At 39.8% G+C, this 23,182-nt stretch overlaps 1 protein-coding gene across 3 annotated transcripts in view; it reads left to right on the top strand.

Moving 5' to 3' along the window:
- Positions 1-23,182, top strand: part of ptprz1b (protein tyrosine phosphatase receptor type Z1b) — a 74,083-nt gene that overhangs the window by 8,974 nt on the left and 41,927 nt on the right. For all 3 annotated transcript variants that reach the window (XM_085386817.1, XM_085386816.1, XM_085386815.1), the window contains exon 2: positions 14,152-14,220. In XM_085386817.1, the coding sequence (XP_085242943.1) occupies positions 14,152-14,220 (69 nt within the window). The remainder of the gene's footprint in view (positions 1-14,151; positions 14,221-23,182) is intronic.

Raw genomic sequence — 23,182 nt, 5'->3', positions numbered from 1 at the left:
GAAAGTCTTCTTTCACCAGATATCTTCAGTTGTCTGGTGTTATGGCAACTCTGACCTCAGCTAGTAATGCTACATTTCTCCGTGGCTTTGGCAGTGTTTGTAACGTGGTGGAGGATCAACATTTCATTAATGTTTCTATGAATTCTCTGAAAACCATGCAACACAATGCTGATAACATAAGACGAGTTCTGGTTACCAACTAGAAAAGCCTTCAGTGCTCTTCAGTTTTTCAATGATCTCCTCTTTTGCTACAACTGATACTGGCAACATCAGCACTACCTCTTTAGAACCTGGGATTGGATTCATCATGCCTGAAATACAACCATCCAGCTGCCTTGCACTGGCCCAGCAATGTGTGGTTAAATGTTTCTCTGAGAAATAAGATGCCCGGCTTTCTTGTGTGGTATCTAGATGCTAGGTGACTTGGAGAGTAAGAGAAGTTCAAACCCATGTTACTTTGTCACTTCACAGCAACTGGCCGTCACAGACTTGAAATGGTGGTAAATTTGTCTTCACCATTTAGTGCTTTAAGTCTGAAAATGTCCAGGAGCTGATAAGAGGATGAAGATAAGGATCAGAGGAGTTTGCATCTAAAAAGGCCAATGTCTGGATAAGAGGGGACAAAAGGTGAAAAGGAGAGGAAGAGAGTAACTAAGCCAGTGAAACCAGTGCTCAGATATACAATGCCAATGCCAATGCTCTCTCTGTGGTCTCTCCAGTTGAGAAAGTCTGTCTGAAGTTACAGCAGCTGACAATGGCCGTCTGTCTCTGTCTCTGCCCACATACAAAAGCTACTGTTGTTGTTTTTTTTTGGTTTTTTTAAGAGGCTGGCACAAGGACCAAGGCTTCTGGAGAGGGAGTACCTTTCTAGTATGTTTCTGTACTTCTGAACTCACACAATCACACTTTTAGGACAGTTCTTAGTTAGATAATTGAATAAAGTTAAGCTTTATGCTAAAGTGTAATTCAGACTTGACTTTTATTTAAATACCAATTTATATCTTTAGTTATGTGTGCTGCTGATAGACCTATAACTGCAAATACTTTTGTTTGGCATCTTAGACCTATATCAGAGGTTAGACTGACCATGACAGCACAGTATTGTTTTTTTTTTTTATTGACAACAAAAATTTCAGATGTAAAGAAAATGGAATAATGGATAAAATAATATGTGACACTGAAATTAATCAGTATATTAATTGTTTGTTGCACCCCTTTATTCCTCAGTTGCTTTAATTTGAGCTATATGATTTGGAACATACAAGGTCTTAAATAATCAAATCCAATTTGAGCCGACTGTTAATTTGATTTGGCGCCGTAAAAATAAAATTGAATTTAATTGAATAATGCAGAAAGGTGACAACCAGGACAGACCTACAACATCCAGAGCCTTAAGGAAGTCGGGGCACCCCAGGGCCCTGGCACTGAGCAAAAAAGTGGTTGTATTGAAAGTTAAAGGAGATTTAGCTTTTACTTTTTCAAGCACAAAATTCAGAGAGGGGAAGAGTAGAGGTTGAGTGAATTTGAGCAGAGCATTAAGTTTTTTTTTCTCCAGTGGGAACGTTCATTAAGTTGCTGCTGCTGTGACCAATGAGTTTTTTGAAAGTTGATTAACCCCCACCAGCCAGCCACCCCATTAGTCACACATGCTTGCGTGCACATAGAGATTCTTGAATCGAAAGATTTGGGTGAGCTCTTGGAGCAGTCTCCCCTATATTTGTGTGCTTGAACACTTTTTCAACAGCCCTTGAATACCTTTGTATACGTGCATAAATACAAATGTATATGTGTAGGGATTGTTTTTGAAGTCTGTAAGTGTATCCATGTGTTTTTGTGTTGCTATTCCAGCCTATGTGTGTTTGTGTGTGAGCGCTTTCTGCTAAACAGGAGAAGAATTGGGGGCGTGATCCTGCCCTGAAAAATAGAGAGGAGAGGGGATGGTTTTGTATCCATGGAGATAGAGAGAGTCAGAGTAGGAAGCCGACAGGAAGTCAGGGTGTTCAGCACGCCATCAGGGGCTCTTCCGTTGTCATGACGCTGTGAACTGTTGTCATGGGAACTCTGCTGATTGAGGCTGAATGCTTATGGAAAGCATGCTGAATAGACTCTACAATGAGTCTCGACACTTGTTGATAGGGAAGTTTTTCCACAATTACGCTTTAAGGAATCACCAGATGAACAAGACTGTGCGATGTTGTTGGTCTGTGTCGTAACATAACGTAAGATTTAACCAACCTAGAGCAGAAAATTCTCAGAGAAAACAAAACAGCCTTCAAGAAGCCATATGTTTTTTTCCTTGTGTCCTTTTTGTGCATTCAGATTTGTTAGCTTTCCTCGAGTAAACAAATCTTGCAGATCCTAGGAAATCTTCAAGATGATCTTTGTTTAAAACCACAAACAGATGTATCAGTGTGCAACGTGGCCCCACTAAACTACAGACTACTAATCGCATATTCCAAACACACACACACACACACACGCGCATATCCAAAGATGCTGTGTGGTATTTTCTCAGTTTGTGCCAAGCAGATGGAAATGGTACATCTCACTGCTCTAACGGGCAGATTAGTGAGACACACACACATGGACGCACAAAGCTCGCTGATGACTAAGGTGGACATGTACACAACAGTAACCACAACACATAACCAGTGGGAACACGGGAATTGGGTTGAAACATTAAGCACGGACACACACACACACACACACACACACACACACACACACACACACACACACACACACACACACACACACACACACACACAGATAAACAGTTGTGCGTGCCAACTGGCTGCTTTCCTTCAGTCCACTGCGCTCCTTCCTGCATACATATGTGTGTCCTAGATGTCGCCTCACATCACTCATTCGTTACTGGTAATACGTGTGTCATGGCTTATTTAATCTCCTTTGATAATTGTGTGTTCACCTCATTTGACTAAGAAAATGATCTGACACGTACTCACATGTGTATGTGTGCCAGAGAGAGAGAGCATATGCTTTCATGTGCTGCATTTATTCATAGGCTTTGGATAAGAAGGCTCCTGTCTGACCTGCTAGTTTGATTTTTATCTAGGAGAAAAAATTTGAGGTCAGTCCCCTGCAGGGCCTCTGCTACTCACAGTTCATCAGAAATATCCCAGCTGCAGGCTAAAAGTGGAGAGAACATGCTCATTCATCTTCTTAACATCTGGCTTTAACCCAAGGCTGGGATCTTTTTTTCAGAGTTTAACACTATAGCTTTATGAGCTTACCTCATTTAACTTAGAAGATTATACTGAAGCCCAATGAACAAGACAAGAGCTCTCTCAATCCTAATTTAATAGAACAGGAAGATAATAAAGTACTGTATATAAATAAATATACTGTATATCAAAGATGGATCCAGCCAGAGTGGTGATCCCCGCTGATTTGAAAGCTATTTCTCTTAATCTCAAGTTTGCCATTGAGGTCATTAGATTATTTTTTTTTTAACTAGATATGATCATATATGTCTGAGACAGTAGTGCTGGGGGGGTTATTAGCTAATGCTAGCCTGGCTTAGTTAGCAATAGTGATATTTAATTGGATGCACAATAATAAGTTTTAAAAAAAGAATTTTATTTTTGGGAATATCGTATAGTTGACTCCTTACAGTGTTTTTCAGCAGCTACAACTAAACGCCGAAAAGGATTAGAAAGCATCCACCTGTCGATCAAATTGGCTACACTCCTCCTGTGCCCATCTTCAATTCAATTCAATTCACTATATATCGCCAAATCACAACAACGGTCACCTCAAGGCGCTTTATATTGTAAGGTAGACCCTACAATAATACATACAGAGAAAAACCCAACAATCATATGACGCCCTATGAGCAAGCACTTTGGCGACAGTGGGAAGGAAAAACTGCCTTTTAACAGGAAGAAACCTCCGGCAGAACCAGGCTCAGGGAGGGGCGGGGCCATCTGAGCCTACATCTAAAATATTCCAGGAATTGTTTACAAAAAATCTTAACAGAATAACAGAAAAATACAGCAAGAGGACACCTGCTCATTAATTTTTACTGTTGTGGTAATTGCTGCTCTCTGGACACTGCCTACGTATGATATTGTCATTCAATTTATTGTGTGCAGTAAACAAGAATATTGCACAGGCGAAAGAAAATGTTTAACTCAATGCAACTCTGATTACATTACTAACTCCTGCTGCCAGTGTGGGGATTCCCTTATAGTACAGTCCGCACCCTGAAACACACTAAAGCTTTTGTCCCATGGAGACCCAGCAGCCACTTTTGAGTTGTCAGGCGGTGTGTAGATGAAACTGGTTAAAGCTGAGAAGAGTTTTAAATTACAGAACAAGCTTGGTTTTATTAGATTTTCATGGAGCCAAATGGCAGGAAAGGAATATGTGATACCTCATCTGGCTGGACATAGTCGGGTGTCAACGCTCTGTGTGTGTGTGTATGTGTGTCTGCATATGTGTCTTTTAACCCTCCCTTTCCCAGCTGTTCAAGACAGGGCCCCATATTTTCATGGTCACCTCTAAACCAGTCACATGCACACGCATACACACACTTTCTCACAAAGCTTATTTCTTTGCCTCTTTCAGAACAGCTGGAGTGCAAGACAGTCCACATGCTCTGTTACACACACACACAGAGTGCAATGATAGGCTTTTGTGATAAGGTTTTATATTGCGCTTTTAATGTCGTTGACTCTCTGCGGAACAATGTTTGGTTTGTTTAGCACACAGAAACAATATCCTCCATTTTATATGGAGCCTAATCTCTTAAACTCATAACCTGCACTGGTGGACTTTATTCTGAGGTTTCATTCTTTCAGGTGGACATAGATATATGTGAGACATCTTAAACACAGCAACACACAGAAAGACCAGAAAAGGTCCCAGAACTAGGCAAAACTGGGCAAAATCTGCATTTTATCTATAAGTAATTAAATTACTGGGATTTTATTAGATGGACAGTTTAATAAATGATGTTCATTGAACCATTTAATGGATATTTAATTAGACTTGTAAATAACAGGGTGCTTGTGGTACAACCAACATTTAAGCTGTCTCTTGTTTAAATCTTCGTTCTGTTTAACCATCCTGCTAATGGACCTGTGCATAGTTTCCAGTATGACACACAGGAAATCAGACCGAGGCTGATAGAGTACGATAAGGAAACAGACATAGTGAGACGGTGAGAGATGACATGCATACTAATTTAACCAGCTGATGGCTAACACAGCTGAGTGCTATATAAGTTATAAGATGGCCCCTGGTGGTATGTGCCTGTGTGCGTTTGTGTGTGTGTTTGGGCTTGTGTTTCTGACGCTGAGGTCAACAGGTGTCACGTTTTATGTGACGCGGATGTAGTGTGTTCATCAGAGATCCGTCAGGGCAGTTTTTGTCACTGCGTCCTTTCACTTAGCAGTGTTCAGTTTATGGTTGAATGCCTCAATTTGGCTTTGGATGTTGGTTTGACACTCAGGTCAAATTTAAGATGAATGTAAGATTAACAAAAAGAGGCGACTCTCCCCCTTTTTGTATAGTTTGTCTGTATTCAGGGGCCAGTCTAGTTTGTTATCTAGTGGTAAAACTAGATATTTAGATTTTGTTACCACTTCTATGTCCAACCCACAAACTTTCACAGGGTGGAGACGAGCTCTGAATTTTTGCAAATCTACTATTGTGTCCTTCTTCTTAGAGTTGTTCAGTATGATGTAGTTTATTAAATGAGCCAACAGTTACATCTCAGACTCTACAGGCCTCTGTTAACATCCTAAATGTTAAAGTTCTTGACAGAACAATTAGAAAAAGATGAAAAAATTAAAGCGTGTTTGGAAGGGTTGCCAGGAGAAAGCCTCTTCTCTTCAAAAACATAAAAGCGCGGCTTATGGTTTGTAAGGATGTATCTAGAGAAACCACAAGACCTTTGGAATAATGAGGTTTGGACACAAAGGGCCAGAGTTAATATGTTTGGCCATAATGGCTAACACCAAACACAGCATATCTGCAGAAACACTTCATAACAACTGTCAAGCACGGGGGTGGATGTGTGATGATTTGGGCATGTCGTGCAGCTACAGGACCTGGACATCTCACAGTCATTGAGTCAATCATAAACTTTTCTATGAGTTAAATGTGAGGTCATCTGTCAACAGCTAAACCTTGCTTGGGGTCATGCACGAGAACAATAATCTGAAGCAGTAAATTTACAACAGAATGGCTGAAAAATAAAAGAATAAAATGTTGCAATGACCCAATCAAAGTCCAGACTTTGACCTGACTTAACAAAGCTATGCTTAAACTGAAGCGAGAGAGCCTGACAAAGCCACGTGAGAATGATTATTTTGAGTTTTTATTTCCAGGCAGTTCTACAAGCTACTGCATTTTTTTAACAGTCTATTTCTGCATTTTGATTTAGTTTTTGTTAGATAAATAGTGACACAGTGGAATTCATCATGTTTTGTTGTTCACTAAAGCTTTGGATGTTTATTTAAAAAAGTCTTCATTTATCTTACAGCAGACAAATATGATGCCTCGCAGCTTGAAGGTTTGGAGTTTTCTTTCTGTGTGAAGTTTGCATGTTCTCGCTGTGCCAGTACATGCCAGCCTATTTGTGGAGCCTAAATTGGCTGCAGCGGTGGATGTGAGCAATAGCAGGCTGTCTCCTTGTGTTAGTCCTGTTATGGTTTGATGACCTGTCCAGGGTGTACCCCATCTCTTTCACAATGTCAGCTGGGATGAGCTTCAGCCCTCTGTAACCCTAGTTAGATAAGCAATGGTCTGAAAAAAAATCTATTTTAGTGGATGTCTCTTTAGGGTCCCCTTTCCTAAAAGCTCCCTGTCTGCTTACTGTAAGCCTTTGTTGGAATCATTTCAGAAAAACTAACAATCTAAGTATCATAGATTTCTGCTTGAAAATGGTCTCTGTACAAATTAGATCCATTTACATGTATTATTAACATTGTAACATTGTAACATCGTACATACAATTGAATTCACATATGATTTTTACCAGGCTTCAAAGTAAACCCCTTATAAATGAATACATTCACAGGACCTCACAGACACCTTTCCCTCTGTGGGTGAACACATGTGGGCTTCCTGTTGGAGTGCTGAGACTCATTTAAGAGGACAACAGTAATAACATCTACCATTAAAAATCAGTGTGTGTTGGTGTAAACATAGCAGCCTATTCCCTCATCTCAGGAGTCGGGCTAAATCTCCCCCAGGAGTCATGTAATCCAACACGGTGCTATTCATTAGTGTTCAGCTGGGACAGCTTCGCTTTTCCTTAATCTAATAACAGTGAGAAGGTTTCAATGAATCATTCCCGCAGCATCTCCATCCCCCCACCGCAGCCTTCACCAGAAGAAAACCAATGCTATTGCTGTATAAATCTAATAAAAACAACCAAAAAACAAGTGACATATCAGTTTAATTCAGTGAATGAGAAATCCAGTGATCCAAAACTAATGCAGGTTCACAAACTGCAACACTAAAATTCTTTGCCTAAACATCAATTCTTGATTTAATTTGGTAAGTTCATGTCCCTGCTCTGGGCAGAGGGGGACTGGTAACTAAAGAAGGAGAAAAGGTCACGGTCAAATATGTAGACTGAAACAGTAAATTTCAGCACTTCATCACCAAATCACGTCTGGAATGAATCAGTGTTGATGTAATGAAATTCGAGAGGTAGCACTAACCCATCAGGGTGATGGGAGCAGGAGGTAACAGTTTCATGACCTTTGCCTTTGTGATCTTTGTCCCCTTTTCCATTTAAAAGTTGTTTTTTAAATTTTGTCTACAAGAAAAGTGGCACTGTAAATTAAAAATGCACCTACTACTAATACCTGCTATTTAATTTAAGAAACGTGGTTGTGTGATGCTATTTTATTATTATTTTTTTTTAAGGAAAATAGTTTTTCCCAACCAGCTGATACACATGTGAAAACGAAGGATCTTTTGTGCTTATATGCATGAGTGTTGCTCTGATAACAAATTATCCTCACTGACTGACACGTCAGTGTAGTCAGTGTCGTCAGTGTCAAGTGCCTGTTCCACGCCTTTCAGTCAGGATTTCATTCATCTTAATTACTTTCATTTATCACAGGACATCAGTTACTTCTGGATGCCCTTGATGCAGGTATCAGATAGTAGCCGTGTGATTGTTTGACAGTGAAACATTGTTGGAGCGCTGCATGTCCTTTGACTTTCCTGTCTAAATAAAACACCGTTCATAGAAAGTCTTCTTTCTGCAGCAGTCTCTTAAAATTTTAATATCAGGAAATCTGATAAAGCAGATAAAGTGCAGATGGGTGGAATAATACAGTGATTCAGCTGTGAGCTTTATGCATGGCCAGCCTGTAGCAGTGAAAGCCCATCAGTCTCCGCTATGCTCTTAAAGCAGAGAGCACCAGTGTCTTTTTGCTCCTGGCTTTTCACTGTCTCGTCATCTCTTCCCTCAAGTAGTGTCTAAAAACTGACTGACAGCCACAGACCAAATGTGGCTTTGTGGCTCTTGTGGCTAGCTCCTGCTGTAGCTATGAAACCTATCTGTGTGATCCAAAATGTCCACAAACCCCCCAATATATGCCTTATCTTATCTGCTAAAAGCTTCAACTTTACAGTTTTTGCACTGGAAAAACCCCCAAAAGTTTCCACATGTGTGCATTTCAGCATAACGTATTCATTACTGATAACAAAAGGTATTTTCGTTAGCAGTGCTGCATGTGTACTTATAACTTGCAGTGAAGACAGTAGTAACCCTGGACAATATGTGCATGTTGTGCAGAGAGTTGGGACTTGTGTGTAAATGGTGTTTTGTAAACTTTACATGAGGGGGGAAAGGAGGGGCAAGAGGTCTAGGCAGGGTGGCACATACCTCTTCAGTGAAGTAAGTAAGTATGAAAATCCTCTATATGTAAAAGGAGTCAATAAAATATCAGCAAAACACTTTAAAACTATTTATTATACCATTATCTCTTCTAAGGAAACTAAGAACATTTTTAGGTAGGTAGGTTTAGACAGTTAGTTTTTTCAAGTATTTAAGGACGTAAAAGTTGGAGTTGCTGAACAGAAAAAAAGTTTATTTTTAAGGATTCTTCACTAAACTGAGAAACACTTTTGAAAAAATCTCTTAGGATTCAACAAGCCACTGTTGTAAAGGAACATCATGAGCTCAGGCAGTATACCTGAAGCTGCTGGTTCCTGTTCGTGGAGAGTTTTGTCTCTTTCTCTGCCAGCTCTTTTAAGAGAATGCTTGTCTTGGTTTCCTCCTTCTGGTCTTCCATCTACATTTGTCCTGCTGAGCAGTATTCTCTTAAAGGGCAGCACTCTGGAAAAGCACCTGTGAGAACCTTTTCATTGTCTAATTTTGAGAAATCTTTTCCTGCTTTACCAGCATCATTTCACATGCAGGGCACTGCCAGCATAACGTGCATCCACAAAGTAATCACAGCGCTTCACTTGTTCCACATTTTGTCATTTTTTCAGTCTTATTCCAAAATGAATTTTATATGAAAATTTCACCTCAAAATTCTACATACAATACCCCATAATGTCAAAATAAAAAAAGTTTGCTTGAAATTCTTACAACTATATATAAAAAAAACAAAAAACAAAACAAAAATGTAACGTAAGCATTCACAGTCTTTGCTTTAGACTTTGTTGAAGCACTCTTGGCAGCAATCACTGCCTCGAGACGTTTTGAGTATGGTACCACAAGCTTGGCACACCTATTTTCGGGCAGCTTCTCCCTTTTGTCTTTGCAGAACCTCTAAAGCTCCATCAGTGTCTCTTTTCCTGCAAAATATATGAATTTAGCCAAGATTAAGCCGCTCCACAATACAGCCAGTGTCCAGAAAAGTACAGTGCACTTACATTGTAAGATTGTGATTTTTCATCAAATTACCAAGAAAGTACTCAGCACTCACAGTACTTACGCAAATATAATTTGTGGATCCCTTTATGGAAAATACCTGAACTTTTGCAGTACTTAAACGTACTCATAATCTACCTAAACTACTTAGGCATTATTCAAAATTTGTTACAATCAAGTTATTTTTTTGGTTTCTTTAAAAAACTTGATTTGTTACCCATTATTCCAGTATGCCTACCTTTAAGTATTAGTAGATACTGTAATTTTAAATAAAATACATACAGAAATTTCCTTTAATTACTTGGGAATTACACTCTTAGTCACAGGCTGTATTATGAAGTGAAAAACGTGCTAAGTTTGCTGTGTTCATTCGTGAATTCCTGTCACTTGAGTTAGAGAAGACTTGATACAGTTATTATTAAGTTTCTCCTGAAAGTTACTGTATTTTCTGTCCCATAGTAAACTAAGGTTTTGTCTTTTGATTAAGCAGAAAACCGTTTTTATTGTGAGAAAGGACATGAATTCATAACTGCACAGCGGGTCATGGATGTCTAATCAAGTGTCGTCTCAGTGATCACATGGGAAGGAAATACTGCTGAGATGCATTTATTCTGCATTTTCATTCAATTCTGAATATTTGTTTTCCACGCATTGCCCATGGCAGTTCTCCGGTTCTCCTGTTTTTCTCCAAAGAAATACTTCAAATCCCTTTTCAGATGGAAATTTAATTCTAGAAAAAAAACCCTTGAAAATCCAAGTTTACCAAAGAGCATTACCAAATTAGATTGCGCATAGTGTGACGTTAATGAAGTCATTATTAAAGCTCCAGCTGACTCCATTCATTTCTCCTCAGTGCTTTTCTTCGCTCCTTGTAGACACATAATACACATCTAAAGTTATTGTGACTACATGGACCATAATAATTCACAGATACAGATCTGGTTGTAGTTTTCTTCACTTGACCATACACCTAAATACACATCATTTCTCATTCTTGCAGTACAGGCAATATGCAGGATGATACACGCATTAACTACATACATTTCCAAATGTAGTGGATTCATCGGTGACTGTGGGACTGGATTCATGTAAAAGCGATGAAGCACAGTAAAGGAAGTGCGGATTCATGTTTTTTTGTTTGTTTTTGTGGATTGAAGCATAAGTCACTGTTCAGATATTTCCAGAACCCTTTTTCCCTCAAAATGTTTTCTGTTTTTAACTCTTCAGCCAGCTAGTTAGCAGTGAGCTGTCTGTAAACTCCAAAAAGAGAGAGAAGAAAGCAACGATTCTTTTATTTTTTCCCCTTAATTCACTTATGGGGTAAAAACGCGGAAGAAGCAACAATGAGTCAGACAAGTGTAAAATACATTACATCCCCCTGTGGCTGATTCTCTGTCAGCATTTGTTGAATATTCATTAGGAAGGAGTTTTAACAGATGATACAGCGTGGCAGCGTTGCATTAAATATATTTGGTGTTTGAACAACACAAGTGCATATGTCACATGTGCAGTAATTTACCCAGTGTTTCTATCCTGCTGCTTTATGCAGTAAACAATGGGATTATTCTTGAGCCGCACGGACAGATTTAACGTTGTGGATATGATGGTTGTTGTCCGTGACCTAAATCTGACTCTGCGCAGGGCTTTCATCTTCCTGGAGGACAGGTTTTCTGTATTTTTGCACACAGTAAAAGATCAAAGAAAGAGAAGATGGTTTCTTATAGTCCTCTTATTTTTTATTTATTCATGTTGTTTTTGACACAAACCTTTCAGATTCTATGTTGCAGTCTGGACTGTCATGGAGCCCCCTGCTGCTCTCTTTGTGGGGTTCAGTGTAGCAACAGGCTTGTTGGACCACACGTAAAGATAGACATCTTTGCAGTTTTGATTAACAGAAATGCGAAGATTTTTTTTTATAATGTTGTTGACATTATTATCCAGCTGAGATTACCCTTGTGCCATGAATAGAAATGATTAGGAAATACACTTGATAGTACTCACTCAGCTCTCCTAAAAACCAACCAACCAAGTTAAGAAAATAAATTCACATGCAGTCGTTTCTTTCATTAAATACCTTTCATTACCGAACCCTGTTTGAAGTAGGAAGGAAAACTAAAGCAGAGAAAAAGATTGGTATGCAGAATGTGAAAATAGAAAGCAAGAGTCTGAACTAGATTTAGCACAAGGAAGAGAGCGTTGTGCGTTTTTATGTTGTTACACTGTGATAATAGAAGAGAGGGTGGTTATGGAAGGGCACAAAGCTGTTAGCAAATGTACAGCTAGTGGAATTATTAGCTATGCAAGCAGCACTTCCACAGATACACTGAAGCTGCGACACCATTCATCATCGTGTCCTCATCTGTCCCAGAGTGAAAGTTACTGCCGTGATAGATAGCTCTATGAATGTGTGTTTGTGTGTGCGTGTATGCTAACAGAATTACAGTTACTTCCTGCGCTCTACAAAGTCATCTCTTGTTTAGTGATACTCTTTTATTTCATTTGCATCACATACTTAGTTAAAAAGATGGAAAATGTTATTTAGATTTGCTATCATTCGTTACATTTGCCAAGAAAAGTTGTAATATGTACATTGTTGCAATTTATCACCTGCACCCTTTTCTTTTATCTTTGTTGGACTTGTAAAGCTGTGTTTAACATGGGTGTATACACATAAATGGCAACCAACAGAGTCCAAATGAAGAACGGCTGTTAAGAAAGACAGATTTACTTTTACTGCCAAGACTGTTTCTTTACGGCGACAATTCAATTTTAGCTGGTGCGGAAACTGAACTGTTTAATTTTCAGTTATTACAACTTACAATGTTTCATTCATCATCAAAGCAGGCAAATTTACACGGATTCATTTGCAAAAACACAGGTAACTAAAGTCGGCCTGTACATGCGAATATATATTTCTCACTGTGCCATGATTATTCTGTTTAGATTTTAACAAAAATTATAAAAGAAGTGATTGAATTTTATTATTTTAGTTTAATAATTTCATAAATACTACCAAAGCATGGTGTTATTGTGCAATCGTATCATAATCATAATAAACATCCAAATTATCATAAATTATTGTTGTCAGGTTGCTGATCCCTGTGTCAGAGAATAGTTTAACAGTCAGAGGAGCATGATGAGCTCAAGTGGCAGAAAATGGGAAGAAGGAATTATTTCATTAATTAAACCCATCCAGCAAAGACAGATTGTTACTCAAGGCTACACACAGGTCATTTTGATGAAAAATAGAGATGTTTTGATTCAGTATAGAATTCATTTGTTGGTTTGTTTAATTAAGACATCAAAAGGCTCTGGACTGGACTACCCAGGATATAGAATATGTTTATTGTAAACCACCTAACCTGCATTCATTGCAAACATAAATTAAAAACATGTCTATTTATATTCCTGGTTATGAATTGTAACTTTGAAACTATTGTATTTCATGGGAAGTACAGTGTGAGGTGGGATGTTGTCACTTTGGAAAAAATGGTAAATGATCTGTATAGCGCTTTTCTAGTCCCTAAGGACCCCAAAGTCCTTTACACAACCAGTCATCCACCCATTCACACACTGGTGATGGCAGCTACATTATAGCCACAGCCACCCTGGGGCGCACTGACAGAGGCGAGGCTGCCGGACACTGGCGCCACCGGGCCCTCTGACCACCACCAGTAGGCAACGGGTGAAGTGTCTTGCCCAAGGACACAACAACCGAGACTGTCCAAGCCGGGGCTCGAACCGGCAACCTTCCGATTACAAGGCAAACTCCCAACTCTTGAGCCACGATCGCCCCAGAACTATATATTACATTACGTTCAATACATTGCAAATTTGTAATGATGAAATCTGTCACGTGTGGGCCTTAAAAGGTAGTTTCTGGTGTGAGTGGCATTTCAAACACCTTGACCACGATTTTATTTTGCCCTTCAAAAGTGAAAAATAGTCATTTCATATATTGACATAGCTCTGCGGAAGAGAAAACATTTCTGTCAGTGTCAGAATTCTGGGAAAATAAAATCCAAAACACACCCCAATTTTTTTCAGTGGCCCTATAAATGTATAGGGCCACTGAATAAATCAGTATATAACACCAGTTGGAAAAATGGAATAATTCAAAGTTGTGGCTGTTTCAGTGTTACTTAGAGAATCTTACCTTTGCCGTGTGCTTAAATGAAACTAGTTTTTTCTAATAGGCAGCTTGGTGAATGAACTGAAGTGAACCCAAGAAAAAGTCATTGATCACGTCATACTTAATAATCTCTCTCTGTCCCTGATAGTTGTGGAAGCTGAACCATTGGCCCAAGGCTTGAGGAGGCTCACCGAAGATGTCGACTGGTCATACTCAGGTCTGTGTGAGCTTTTTGTGGCTTTTCTTATTTCCTTTTCTGACCTTTTTTGGCATTAAGAGGAAATTTCAGATGAGAATCATCAGAAATCTGATCTGCTGTCAGTTACACGGCGCAATAAATGGCAAATCAAATCTCAGGTCTATTTTTAAGGCAGTGTTGTAATATCTTTGAAATATATTTTACATCGCTAATATGAAGAACGATAAAGGAGAAGTGAAAGACAAGCAGGAAAAGAAGGAGAGCGCACTGCAAACTTGCAAACAGTGACAGAAGGTTTCAGCCAGAAATCCCAGAGGATTTCAAAATCACTCAGACGCTTCCTGAAACAGACAGCTACACCAGACTGGTCAATGTCAGTCTGGACCGTCTGAACATCACATCAAGCAAAGGAATTATGTGTTACTATCTCCCACGAGAGAGCCTTGATCTACCTCAGACCATATGGTTGGATGATAAAGGCTAACTCAGCACGAAGCTCCTCCCGAGCTAAGCCGTGGGTCTAACAGAAACGAAGAGTGGACGCAGACAGACAGCGATGGTCCCAGAGGGAGAGATTAGCTGTTCAAGGGGAACCGGGAGGAGCGAACAGGCTTAGCAGGCCATCAGGGGGTTAAATGCAGAGCTATTAGACTTATTAACCTGCACTTCTAAGTAGCATGTTGGTGATAATAAGCACGTCATTTGAAGCTCATACAAGAGAAATGGTTAGTTTTAGGCTTACAGGGATCATAGACAGTATAAATCAATAACTGGCAAATCAGCAACATATTCTGTCTGGTTTATTGATCCGACTCCTGATGAGTACACAGAATATAATGTGCAGCTATGAGTATTTGTTAGAAATGTTTATTGATGGGCATACTGAGCAGACAGAAACATTTTTTCTGTAGAAGACAGATGGCAATGCTGTTCTCCTGCACACCAAATCCACTGTTTGGGTTTCTGTTCTTTGAATCCCTGTGTTTCAGCTCCTTAAAAGGGAAGCTTACCATTGCAGAGATTCGCAGTTAACGTCACCGCAAAGCAAAAGATTAATGTTCCTCTTGGTCTTCATTCCTTTACCTGAATTTCTGCAAATTACCATGACAGTGTCTCCAGCTCTCACACAATTTAGCATGTGAAAGTAATCATTCGCAATCTGCTTTACCGGTGGATGAATTGTCACCGTATTCCCGAAACAGATATCGTTAGCCTGTGAAAATGAAATGTCGCGGCTGTTTGTTCCAAAGTACAATTCATCCACGTCCTTGCTAACTGGGTGAAATATGAAACATGTTAAAAACAATGAAGCAAAAAGGATAAAACGGGATCGAATCGGCCGTCACAGAAGAATTTAATTAATTAATGAACCGATAAATCACTTCTCGTGCATTTTTGAAGGAGGAGTTACATACATGCGCACACACACAAAATTCGCATACAGCTGTGTTATTTTTTGTTTCTGAGACTCGCTGTAGTTCTATTTGTCAAACAGCATGAATGTCAACATATTCATATGTATTTTCATCTCTGTTTTTTTCTTCCTCCCCCTTGTCAAATCTGTACAATCAATTCCTCGACAGACACACACATACGCCCTCTTTGTCAATGTGGAAAAGGGTTTTTTGTGTAAATGGTTAGAAACAATGACAAATGTCTACAATAGACATGGTTCTTTCTTTCATTCTTTCATTCATTCAAATGTCATTATCACAAATAAAGGTAAGTCAGTGGCAGTTCATTTAGATTCATTCTATCTGTGTGTGTGCGCGCAGTCTTGTTTTCCTGACCAGCTCTGTTTCTTGCCTTGTGCTGTGCACTGAGCCATGAGTAAAAGCATTAACATGTGAAAGAAATACACTTCATTGTGAAGCACTGTGCACTGTGTTTTAGTTAGGTCAGGAGTGGGGGTGGGGGGTGCGGGCTCAAAAGGAAATAAAAGAAAGTGTGTGTGTGTGTGTGTGTGTGGGGGGGGGGGGGGGGGTGTTAGAGAGTTGGAGAAGGTTTCAAATTAGGTTACATCCAGATCACAATACCCTTTTTGAGATGCTTATCTCAGACGTACTATGGTTTGAGTCCTAATAATGTTTAAAAGTAAAGAACTGAAACACAATTCCTGCTTAGGAATTTGTGGCGGCCTGCCTTTTTAAAGAAGTGATAGTTTATACGTTTTAGTCCAAAGCAAGAGTGGTTGGTCTGTGTTTTGTCGTCTGTACAAGGGATAGTTTTTCAAATCATCGTCATCATCGTTGGCAAAAGCTCGGAAAAGCTTGAGAAAGTAAATAGTGAGAGATACTCAGGAGACTGAAAAGATTCGGCATGAGCCCCCGCATCCTCAGGACCTTCTATCGCTGTGCCATTGAGAGCATCCTCACTGGATGCATCACCACCTGGTATGGCAACAGCACCGCCTACAACTGCAAAGCTCTCCAGCGAGTAGTGCGGTGCTCTGAACGGATAATTGGAGGTGAGCTTCCCTCCCTCCAAGACATCTACAGGAAGCGGTGCCTGAGGAAAGCGGGGAGGATCATCAAGGACTCCAGTCACCCCAGCCATAAACTGTTCAGACTGCTTCCATCAGGAAGGAGGTTCTGCAGCATCCGGTCCCGAACCAGCAGACTGAGAGACAGCTTTTTCCATCAGGCCATCAGACTGCTGAACACGTCATAGACACCTCAGCTTCACTACTGGAACTTCAACATTATGCACTCCACACTGTATATAAATGCCACTTGTTTTGCACATATTCAACTCTGTATATTTTATATATTTTATTATTATTATTATTATTATTATTATTATTTTATTTTATTTTTTTACTATTTAATTTGTAAAAATGTGTATACACACGCACACACACACACACACACACACACACACACACACACACACGTAGGAAAATATTTAGTATACACATCCAGAAATGCATACACTATTATATATTGTACATATATTTATTAGTTTCAGGTTGGCCATTCTTGTATTTTGCTCGTTTGTGTTGTTGTGTTTGCACATCTCTGTTGCTTGTGGGGCTCGCACACAAGAACTTCACTCGCATGTGCTGTGCCAGTGTGCCTGCACATGTGATGTGACAATAAAAAGTGATTTGATTTGATTTGATACTGTATATCAGATAGTGAGCTATAATATGAAGTCAGTATAAATCCCTTGTCATGTTGTTATCTGTTTAGTTTATGGCTGGACAGGCATATTATTGGGCCTCTTGTTACTGTCACTAAGACACCTGGATAGGACTCCAGTCACCCCAGCCATAAACTGTTCAGACTACTTCCATCAGGAAGGAGGTTCTGCAGCATCCGGTCCCGAACCAGCAGACTGAGAGACAGCTTCTTCCACCAGGCCATCAGACTGATGAACACGTCATAGACACCTCAGCTTCACTACTGGAACTTTAACATTATGCACTCCATACTGTACAGTAATGCCACTGTTTTGCACATGTCTCAACTCTGTAAATTTTTATATATTTTATTTATTGTTTACTCTATTTAATTTGTAAAATACAGTGGGGCAAAAAAGTATTTAGTCAGCCACCGATTGTGCAAGTTCCCCCACTTAAAATGATGACAGAGGTCAGTAATTTGCACCAGAGGTACACGTCAACTGTGAGAGACAGAATGTGAAAAAAAAAATCCATGAATCCACATGGTAGGATTTGTAAAGAATTTATTCGTAAATCAGGGTGGAAAACAAGTATTTGGTCAATAACAAAAATACAACTCAATACTTTGTAACATAACCTTTGTTGGCAATAACAGAGGTCAAACGTTTACTATAGGTCTTTACCAGGTTTGCACACACAGTAGCTGGTATTTTGGCCCATTCCTCCATGCAGATCTTCTCGAGAGCAGTGATGTTTTGGGGCTGTCGCCGAGCAACATGGACTTTCAACTCCCGCCACAGATTTTCTATGGGGTTGAGGTCTGGAGACTGGCTAGGCCACTCCAGGACTTTCAAATGCTTCTTACGGAGCCACTCCTTTGTTGCCCGGGCGGTGTGTTTTGGATCATTGTCATGTTGGAAGACCCAGCCTCGTTTCATCTTCAAAGTTCTCACTGATGGAAGGAGGTTTTGGCTCAAAATCTCACGATACATGGCCCCATTCATTCTGTCCTTAACACGGATCAGTCGTCCTGTCCCCTTGGCAGAAAAACAGCCCCATAGCATGATGTTTCCACCCCCATGCTTCACAGTAGGTATGGTGTTCTTGGGATGCAACTCAGTATTCTTCTTCCTCCAAACACGACGAGTTGAGTTTATACCAAAAAGTTCTACTTTGGTTTCATCTGACCACATGACATTCTTCCAATCCTCTGCTGTATCATCCATGTGCTCTCTGGCAAACTTCAGACGGGCCTGGACATGCACTGGCTTCAGCAGCGGAACACGTCTGGCACTGCGGGATTTGATTCCCTGCCGTTGTAGTGTGTTACTGATGGTGACCTTTGTTACTTTGGTCCCAGCTCTCTGCAGGTCATTCACCAGGTCCCCCCGTGTGGTTCTGGGATCTTTGCTCACCGTTCTCATGATCATTTTGACCCCACGGGATGAGATCTTGCGTGGAGCCCCAGATCGAGGGAGATTATCAGTGGTCTTGTATGTCTTCCATTTTCTGATGATTGCTCCCACAGTTGATTTTTTTCACACCAAGCTGCTTGCCTATTGTAGATTCACTCTTCCCAGTCTGGTGCAGGTCTACAATACTTTTCCTGGTGTCCTTCGAAAGCTCTTTGGTCTTGGCCATGGCGGAGTTTGGAGTCTGACTGTTTGAGGCTGTGGACAGGTGTCTTTTATACAGATGATGAGTTCAAACAGGTGCCATTCATACAGGTAACGAGTGGGGGACAGAAAAGCTTCTTACAGAAGACGTTACAGGTCTGTGAGAGCCAGAGATTTTCCTTGTTTGAGGTGACCAAATACTTATTTTCCACCCTGATTTACGAATAAATTCTTTACAAATCCTACCATGTGAAGTCAAGATTTTTTTTTTCACATTCTGTCTCTCACAGTTGCAGTGTACCTCTGGTGCAAATTACTGACCTCTGTCATCATTTTAAGTGGGGGAACTTGCACAACCGGTGGCTGACTAAATACTTTTTTGCCCCACTGTATGTGTGTACACACACACACACACACACACACACACACACACACACACACACACACACACACACACACACACACACACACACACGTAGAAAAATATTTAGTATACACATCCAGAAATGCATATACTATTATATATTGTACATATATTTATTAGTTTCAGATGTAGCCATTCTTGTATTTTGCTTGTTTACATTATTGTAGTTTGCACAACTCTGTTGCTTGTGAAGCTCGCACACAAGAATTTCACTCACATGTGCTGTACCAATGTACCTGCACATGTGATGTGACAATAAAAGTGATTTGATTTGATTTGATTTGATTAAATGTATTACATACAGCATGTGGCTGCACCATTCACAGTTTGTTTTTTTGTTTGTTTTTTTTAAGTTGCTGATTCATCTACTTGAGAAATAAATTAGACTGCTCAAAAGAGTTAAAGGAACACTTTAAAAACACATCGAATCTCAATAAGAAAAAAACATGTGGATATGTATACTGATATAGACTCGGTAATGTGTGAGGAATGGAACGATGTCACACTTTTGATGGATTTCATTGGATCAGGTAACTGTGGGGCCATTTAGTGGTATCAGTTCCTTCGTCCTCCAGAAACTGCCTGCACACTCTGGCATACTCATACATGAGGCCATATTTGTGTGCAAAGTGTATCAGTGTTAGTCCTTCCTCCTCTTCCTCCTCATCGCCTTCTCCTCTGTGTTGTCCTCATCATTACTGTGCTTTGCCTTCAGGGTGTCCATTGGATCCTTCTGCCTGGAAGACACCCCTTAGGGCCCCATCTGTTATGTGTATGTGTGGATGTAAGAGTGGCCTGATAACCCAGAGTTTCCCCTGCTTTTGCCTGTTATATTCATATCCTTATAGAGGAAATAGACATACAATAGCACTATTTATTAATGGATATCAAAAATAAGTCAGTGGTTTCTATTTGCTTTAAGTTACTTACCTCAGAACCACATAAAAATGAGCCCTCGTAATAGATGTGATCACTGTTATATAAGACAGTATTTTCACTGAAGCAGTAACAACATGATGCTTTGGCCTTATGACAAAGAGAAAAAGAATTTAATTGAATGGAAATGCTGAATGTTTTTTGTCCTCCCCCCCCCCCCACTATCTGTATCTGAGCTTCTCTGTGTGTCTCTCTGCCTCTTCCCTCTTCTTGATCCAACTAAGTCATAGCCGAAGGCAATGCAGGCTTCAATACTCCCCTCATTGTCTGGGGAAGACACACACAAACGCACACACATGTACATGCATGCATTTGCAGATTTTAAATATGAATACCTCTGTCCTTATGCATTTGTAAAATTCCCCCCTAAAGTTTTCATTTTATCTGATTGGAAGGAGAAGCAGACTATGAATCAACCCATATATTTTCACATTTAGATTCAGATCACACATTTGGTTAAACTGTGCAGTGGTTTCCAAGAAAACATCCTGTATCTACGCTGCAGTTGAACAGAGCGCTGCTCTTCATGCAGCAGAATCATTAGGACTAAAAAGAGAGACTGCGTAATAGCTTAATTTTGGCAAATCTCAGAGGAGTTTGTGATTTGCTCTGTGTGTGGGTTTATAGTCTGTGAATATTCAGACAGTGTGGATTTCGGCATGGATGGAGGGGAAATATTGCACTTGTACTATTAGGCGAGTGAGGAAGTGAGGAATGTCTCTGACTCAGAAATCTTAATTTTAACCATAGCACTATTTTGTGGACAGTCACAGTATTGTGATCTCAGTTAGCAGCTGCACAGCTTCTCCTCTGATCCATTGTACACACAGGCTGATTGATATCCATGGATGAGGCAGAAGGAAAAAGAAAGACGAGGTCTGACATTTTTCAATCCGACAAGTTGAAACAAATTAAGCTAACTCATTTTCATCTTAGAAGTTTGCAGTTAACACATGCACATCTAAAGAGGTTACATCCCGAAACAAAAGATGCAAAAGTGACTTGATATCATGTTGAACTGTCTGGTTACACTCATCTAAAACCAGGACCAAAGAGTAAATCATGACTGCAGGTTGATTCAGTTGGGAGAATATTAAATGAGAAAAGCAGTGAATAATTTATGAGAAAATTTAGGACTCTGTACGTGTATTTTATAATGGTAGAGAATGCCTGAGAGCATCCGTGCTTGTTGAATTATCTTCTTTTATATAAACAAAAACCTAACCCAAATCTCTTTAGAAGAATTGGTCGAAAACATTCTACAGAATAAAGAAAATGATCATATTTGATTCTCATATTACGCATGGCCAAAATTTCCAAGTAATGAGGTCACCATTAATTCCTCTTAGCCAAAGGCTCAGGCTTCAGACTGCGCTAAACACTCATTTTATGATGAGAGCACGGAAAATCCACCCACCCGCTGTTACAATCTTTTGTTTATGAGGGGCAGCCAATCCGAAGAAAGTTGCATTGAAGCTAAAGTATTTATTTCAACCAATGAAATAGAGAGGTGCATAATGGGAAGGCAACGTAGTTCAGCTATACAATGTTCTTCATGTAGGAACAGGAGCACAGTATGAATAAAAATGCAATCACTCATTCATTTCAATGATATCACATAATGTTAATTCAGACAAAGGAGGCACCAACAAAATTTTTGCATTTCCAGTCATATCATGCAAACAGAGTTCTTAGTTGTTCACATTAGAGAAAATAAATCGACTGGTCGCTATAGAGCACTCAAAGTGCTATTTTATTATTATTATTTTTTTACTACAGCCTCATTGTGATAGAAAGGTGTCAGAATCCACCGTGCATCACAGTTGTTGTTGTTTGCTGTTTTGGCAGGAAAAGGGGGAGGTAGTCATTTGGCAGGTAGTCATGCCTGATTGGTCCATGTGTGTACTGTATGTGTATACACGTTCAGTATTTAGTAGGAGAAGCAAGCACAGGTATGTAACAAATAAACAAAGGAAGGAATAAGAGCTCGGCAGATCTTGACAGCATTCGTTATTCTTCTGTTTACTGGATGTGAAATGACAGAAATTTGTTTTATGTGGACTTTATTGTGTCATTCTTTTAGTTTTACAACTTGAAGCTTTACCTTCATAGTTCACACTTGTCCTTTTTTGCAATGCTGTTTCCAGATGCAGTCTATGACAAGCAAACAAGCAAACCAAAAGCTGGATCACACTTTACATCGCTCTGTCTGCAGTAAACAGCAGGCAGTTCTAAACTTTTGTCGACATCACCTGAGGTGCACGTGAGACTCTGCCCGTAATCGTCAAACTCCCTGCCACAAAGCCTGTTTGAAGTCCGATTGCACCGATTTGTGCTGATGTGATAGCGCATGTCCTCTCACAGCTTGTGAGCGACTGCTCTGTGCTCTCCCTCTCGAATGCTCTAGTCAGGCAGCATGATTTCCACTAGTACCTGATGCAAACTATCCCCTGCTGTGTGCAATGTCTCAGCCTGATTCTGCTGCTGTTTCCAGAACAGTGAGTGTTTATCAGCTACAGGATTTCTTGGCCACTAAAGCAGAGAGGGGAATGTTGGACTCTGTGTCTGCTGGATGTGTTAATCGGATGTTTGATGACTTATTCGGCCCCACCTTACCTTATCAGGTAAGGTGGGGATATAATCACTGTTGTGTCATCTGCATGATCCATTGACCTTAAGCAGTGGTGGGCAAATCATTTCATTTTCAAGGCTGTTCCATTAAGCTTATAAAGAGATAAAATAAATATATTAAGCAGAAAATAGTTTAGTAATTGTTTTCTTCTGCTTATTTCTGCCTTCTTTAAATGGAACACAAATTAAGACAAATCTTGTTTTTAAATCTACGGGCTAGACAGTTTTCATATTTATTTGACTTGTATA

Source organism: Rhamphochromis longiceps, linkage group LG17 (genome assembly GCF_057381845.1).
Source record: "Rhamphochromis longiceps isolate RC_006_pf linkage group LG17, R_longiceps_female_GT1.1, whole genome shotgun sequence".
Classification (NCBI taxonomy): domain Eukaryota; kingdom Metazoa; phylum Chordata; class Actinopteri; order Cichliformes; family Cichlidae; genus Rhamphochromis; species Rhamphochromis longiceps.
Note: the sequence above shows the minus strand (reverse complement) of the source record. Positions and strands in the feature narration are given on the sequence as shown.